The following is a 5322-nucleotide window of genomic DNA, read 5'->3' on the forward strand; positions in this document are numbered from 1 at the left end:
AGTTTCCTGGTTCTAGACAGGAACTGTTAGTGTCCTACAGCAAACACCAAATGCAGTGACGTATTTTAAAGACAAAGCATAATCCTCTATTGAGTATGAGTATAACAAGAAAATCTCTGTAAGCAGAAAAACATAACTATCAAAGAAGTAAGCATGGGTGTCTCATAGTGGTCACATGTTAACTGTTTGCTTTTGTTTGATTCTGGACTTAGCTGGTTCGAACTATGCAACAGTTCAAATATCCAAATTGGTCCCAGATGTGTTCAGTTTGAACTGATTTGTATTAAATCATTTGAGAACCAGACAAGATCTACTGAGGGTTCCAAACTGGTGTTGCTGCTATGGTCAGAAGTGTGTCAACCCATCTAGTTTTTATGCAAAAAAAAAAAAAAAAGCTCATTGTGCCTTTCGTAGGGTAAAAAAAAAAATCAACATAGTTGGGTTTTCTGTGTCTCCTTCCAGTCCACAAATGTTTTCCCAAAAGTGCCTCAAAATGTGGGAGTTTTACCATATTTTACGCACCTTTACGCAACACTCACGTGGCTTCCCTGCGTTCTCGTTGGCTGATCGCTCCCCTCCGAGTGGTTAATTGGGATCGCCCGTCAATTGGAGCAGGAAGTGCAGTGAAAACGTAAAACATGGCCAGCCGTCAGGTGCGCCTGTAAGTCACGCCCTCGGCCGTGCGGAGGATGGTTGCCGACTATAGCCTCGTTGGTGGAGCTCGCTAGCACCAGAGGTTGTATCCACGAACAATGAAGGCGACCCGCGCAAAGCACGGCTTTCTGCGTGTCTGCGTCCTGACCTGTTTCATCTACCTGCTGTGTTCCACCTGCACCGGAGTCCTCACCGGGCGAAAGATGGCCTCCCGCCAGCCCGCGCCGAAGCGCAGCCGGCGGAGTCACCGAGGCGCGCACCACCGGCCGCTGACGGACGAGCAGAAGGCCGATCAGAACCTGCAGTTCATGCTCAATTTGTACAGGAGCGCAGCCGAACCAGACGGCAGACCCAAGCAGCACCGGAAGTTCGGCTCCAACACGGTGCGCCTTGTGAGACCCGCGGCGTCCTCGGTCCACTACCTGCCCGCTTCAGGAGGTGAAGGAACAAATATTTTGTCCATTTAAATTTTTTTTAGCAAAGCTCTACTATTCATGGTTGGATTGGAAAAATCTTAAGCCTAAAATAATTCAAGTTTAATATCTGGGTACAAAGTCTATCATAAGTTTTCGAGCCAATTTTCTTTTTCAATTTATTGTGAGGAAAATATATCCTGACTGTCACCTCATAAAAGTAACCCCATCCCCCACCACTACCACCAAAAAACGGCTACAACTTTGAAGCAGCAGGGCCAAGAGGGTTAAAAGGCATCTAAACCAACTGTTGAAGGCTTGAAAGAGTAGTAGTTCAGTTTATCAACCCAAAAACTAGGAAAAATGTCCTACTTCAATTTATTATGAATGGGGAAAAATTGAAGGATATTATGGTTATGAATTCAATTTGTACACAAAATTTTTAAGGTTTTGAAGCTGGACTATTAACAGAACAGTCAAAGCAGTTGGAATTTCATGCAAAGGAGGTTTCTTCCCAACCCTAACCAAATCCAGCATGGCTGTGTTGCATCGTAGCACAATTTAAAAAAAAAAAAATTGCACTTTTGAGAATTTGCTTCAAACTAAATATTTGATATTCACAGTTCTGTCTAACTTAATGCAGTGGACATATTCCTACAGTGTTTGAGAATAAAGAGAATTGTATTTTGCCTATTTACCAATGGCAGTTAGCTTAGCTCCTGACCATATCAACTAACTCGCACTACTGGTTTTTGCATTTGGATTGATTGTATTGGTTGCTGTTTCCATCTTAATCCTCAAAGTCTATTTGACCAACCCTGGGTATCTGAAGGCAGCTTGTATCACCAGTGGTCTCACCATTGACTGCCAATTCCACCTATGGTTGTACTGAAAGAAGGTTACTGACTCTTTCAAAGTAACTCTGTCTTTATGTTTATTGGTCAGTAGAATGAGATCCAAAAACCCCTCAAATAATTACAAGGCAAATCCAGAATAGATTTAATCAAGCTCAGTGATGACTTGAACTGAACATTGGTTAAGTCCTTTGTGAAAATGCATATCTCATTAGTCCTTTCCCTGCTAATCCTGACTCATCCTTATTGGTGTTCAAGTGATGATGGGCACTAAAATCTGTTTTAAGTCTTGTTTTAAATTTCATCTTGAGACTTTGGCTACAGATGAAAATGCAATTGTTTATCAGTTGAAGGAGGATGAATCCTGTCTTGGTTGATCAGTCACCCCTTCCGGTCCTCTTCTTTGAGTCCTCTTCTTCAGCCCTATAGGTTTTATAAACATAAAAACGACTTCCTTTGTACCTTTTTATCCACTTTGCACTGCTTGCTATTTTGCATTCATACAAATAAGCAGCAAAAATCAAGAGAGTCTTTGAAAGCCCTTTAGGAAGTGTGAAAAACTGCGGATCAAGATTGCTCTAACAGGCAAGGATCGGCAAACATTTTCTTTCCTTTTTCTAGAACACTGATTGCTGAATCTAGATCAAAGGCCCAAATAAGAGAATCAATCCTGAAGTTCTAATTTGAGAGTGATTTTGTTGTTGTATAAAGAAAAGAAAATTAACATTTTTTTCTCAATTTCTCTCAGATCTCACCTATACCTTCACTGTACAATACAAAGTGGACACTCTACCCTCAGAGCAGCTTGTCAGAGCTTCATTTGTCCACCTGCGCACCTCCTCCATACCCTCTGGCACCACCCAAGCTGTAGAGCCACCCGTCTGCAGGGCTCAGATCACCTCACTAGGCACCAGCAGCCTGGTCACCCTGGAGCCCCACCAGCGCTGGACGGAGACGGACATCACGGCACATGTCAGTGCCCACATCTTGCAAGAAAAGGATCAGGGTGAGCAAGGACACCTCACCCTCATCGCCCAGTATTGGTGCACAAAACCTGCTGACGGGGACGCCGGTCCCTTGTCATGGTGGACTCCTCTTTGGGGTAGAAGGCGCTGGAGCGGTGAGCCTCAGCTGGAAGTCCCCTCTCTTCTTCTGTATTTGGAGGAAGAGAGGAAGGTAAAGGAGTGGATGGGGGACTTACTCGGGGCTGAGGGGGAAAACCTAATGAGGCGAGTCGGGTGGTGGGAGCAGCCTACGATTCGCCGCCGGCGTAGCTCCAAAGAGGAGTCCTCCAAAGATTCTTCTCTGGATGAGCTGAAAGATGCTCTCGCCTCCTCCTTGTCTTCCTCCACCTCCTCTCCAGCATCCATCTTTTCCGACATCCCGAACTACAAACGCAAAACTGAAGTCCCAAAGAACCGCTGTAAGCTCCACTCCTTCAACCTGGCGTTCAATGAACTCGGCTTGGGTCATTACTTCATTGCTCCCCGGGTCTACAACCCCAGATACTGCCAAGGGGACTGCCCAAGGGTGCTCCACTATGGCTACCACTCGCCCAACCACGCCATCATCCAGACACTCATCAAAGAGCTGGGAGTCGGGGACATCCCTCCACCGTCTTGTGTTCCCTACAAGTACATGCCCATGAGCGTATTGGTTGTCTACAAGAAGAAGGTGGACTACAGGGAACTGGAGGACATGGTGGCCGAGTCTTGTACGTGTCGTTGAGGACTCGAGGCAGTGCCCAATGACTCAGTTGCTCAGCACTAAGGTACTGACCCAGGAAAAGTTGAACAGGGCTTAGTGTGATTAGTTCAAGACTGAAAGCGGGAAGTTTCCAATTACTGTTAAAGCACTTTAAAGGCAGTTTCTGTGTGTGTGTTTACTTCCTTTTTTGTCCGGTGTCATTTTAAATCTGATCTGTGCTTCACAACAGGGCTCAAGTGGACCGAAAAATATTTTTGTATAAAAAGAAAGCTCTGGATGACGTGGCACCACTGAAGGCCAGGTTCCTCTGTTATACTATATTACCAAAGATAAAGTGGGGTGGGGGGTATTTTAATGGACAAGGCCTCAGCCATGTTGGATGTACTACTCAGGGGGTTGCAGGGTTACATTGTTGTCGACAAACTGAACTTTTTGCTGTTTTGGATGTATTAATGAAAAGAATCTCCTGAAGAAAACTTTGTGCTGCCACTGGGGTGTCCCAGAGGACGCCAACTGAATATGACAAGGAGGTATGACGGTGTTGGATGTTAAAAAGACGGGAGAAAAGAGTGCAATTTTTATTATAAGTGAAAATGATTAATAAAATAAAAAGCATATTTTCTAAAGCCTTATCTGTGTGTGTTGTCCAAAACCAAAAATGTTTCATTTGTATGATTTAAAAGCCCTTTCCTTCTTTAAAATGCATGTCATGATGTCCTTGCTAAGTCATCAACTTTGGGATGAACAATTTTATCCTAAAAGAATGACTCTCTAAGAAAATTAGAATTCTCTCAAATATTTCTCCTTTTTATTATTTAATATAAAGATAATTGGAGATGAGATGCTACAACTCAATTAACTTGCATTAAATGTTAAAAGTGTAGAAATGATGGCTCCCACTTGTTTCAGGTGACCAATTTCACTTCTGATCATCATTGGAGACATTGGTAGGGTATATCTGCAATCAATTCTTTACAAGATGAATGGTTTATTCAATTCAAAAGTACTTTATTACTCCCAGAGGGAAATTTAAACATTTTAACTCATATTTTCTTCAGAGTTGTAGATGCTAACAGCTGTGGGCAGATGATTCCTGTAATGCTGTATTAGCATATTGGAGAAGCTTCTGACTGAAGACTGTTTTGTAACAATCATGAAGATGCTGCGTTGTCTGTAACTTTGATTTTTTTTTAATTAATGTTTCTTGTTTTTTTTAAAGTACCCATCAGCTGCTTCCGGAGTCCCACAGGCCAAAAAGGCCCAATAGGGCCTTTTAAAGTAACTTTAATAACTTCTTGTAGAGCCTAGATGTGCAGTGCTAAATAAAACGTTAAGTGTTTTGTTTTTCCAAAAAAGTTTCAAGCTGGAGAAGCTGAGGTAACGGGTTCAGTTTTACCAGACTAATTCAGGTTGTTGGTGAATTTTACAATTTTTTAAAATTGTATTTCAGGCAGTAATCTCAGTTGAGTCTAACAAGTTAAATTTAACTCAGCAGTCCAAAAGATGTGGCTGCTTAGAGAGTTTTTTTTTCTTTCAGTACAAACATTACTTAAATATTTTTCAAATTTTTTGCTCCAATTATCTTTGAGTATGCAAATCTGTTAAAGCTGAAGCATTTAGGTGTGACCCCTTAATAATAAAAAAGCAGAAGTGAGAGAATTATATAAGGAGCACATGCTTTGGACGAACCTGGA

At 42.4% G+C, this 5322-nt stretch overlaps 1 protein-coding gene across 1 annotated transcript; it reads left to right on the forward strand.

Annotated features, from left to right (window-relative positions):
* Window positions 1-560: 560 nt before the first annotated feature.
* On the forward strand, window positions 561-4192 carry bmp15 (bone morphogenetic protein 15). The gene is made up of 2 exons (XM_005806414.2): window positions 561-1092; window positions 2670-4192. The coding sequence occupies exons 1-2, from the start codon at window positions 753-755 to the stop codon at window positions 3647-3649; spliced, it is 1320 nt and encodes a 439-aa protein (XP_005806471.1). The 5' UTR covers window positions 561-752; the 3' UTR covers window positions 3650-4192.
* Window positions 4193-5322: the final 1130 nt, after the last annotated feature.

Source organism: Xiphophorus maculatus, chromosome 14, assembly GCF_002775205.1.
Source record: "Xiphophorus maculatus strain JP 163 A chromosome 14, X_maculatus-5.0-male, whole genome shotgun sequence".
In the NCBI taxonomy this organism is placed as follows: Eukaryota; Metazoa; Chordata; class Actinopteri; order Cyprinodontiformes; family Poeciliidae; genus Xiphophorus; species Xiphophorus maculatus.

What these genes read in the sequence shown, in the direction of transcription:
- bmp15 (XM_005806414.2), top strand. Translation starts at nt 753, where the DNA reads ATGAAGGCGACCCGCGCAAAGCACGGCTTTCTGCGTGTCTGCGTCCTG. An exon ending in CTACCTGCCCGCTTCAGGAG is followed by an intron (nt 1,093 to 2,669) that starts GTGAAGGAACAA and finishes AATTTCTCTCAG; the next exon opens with ATCTCACCTATACCTTCACT.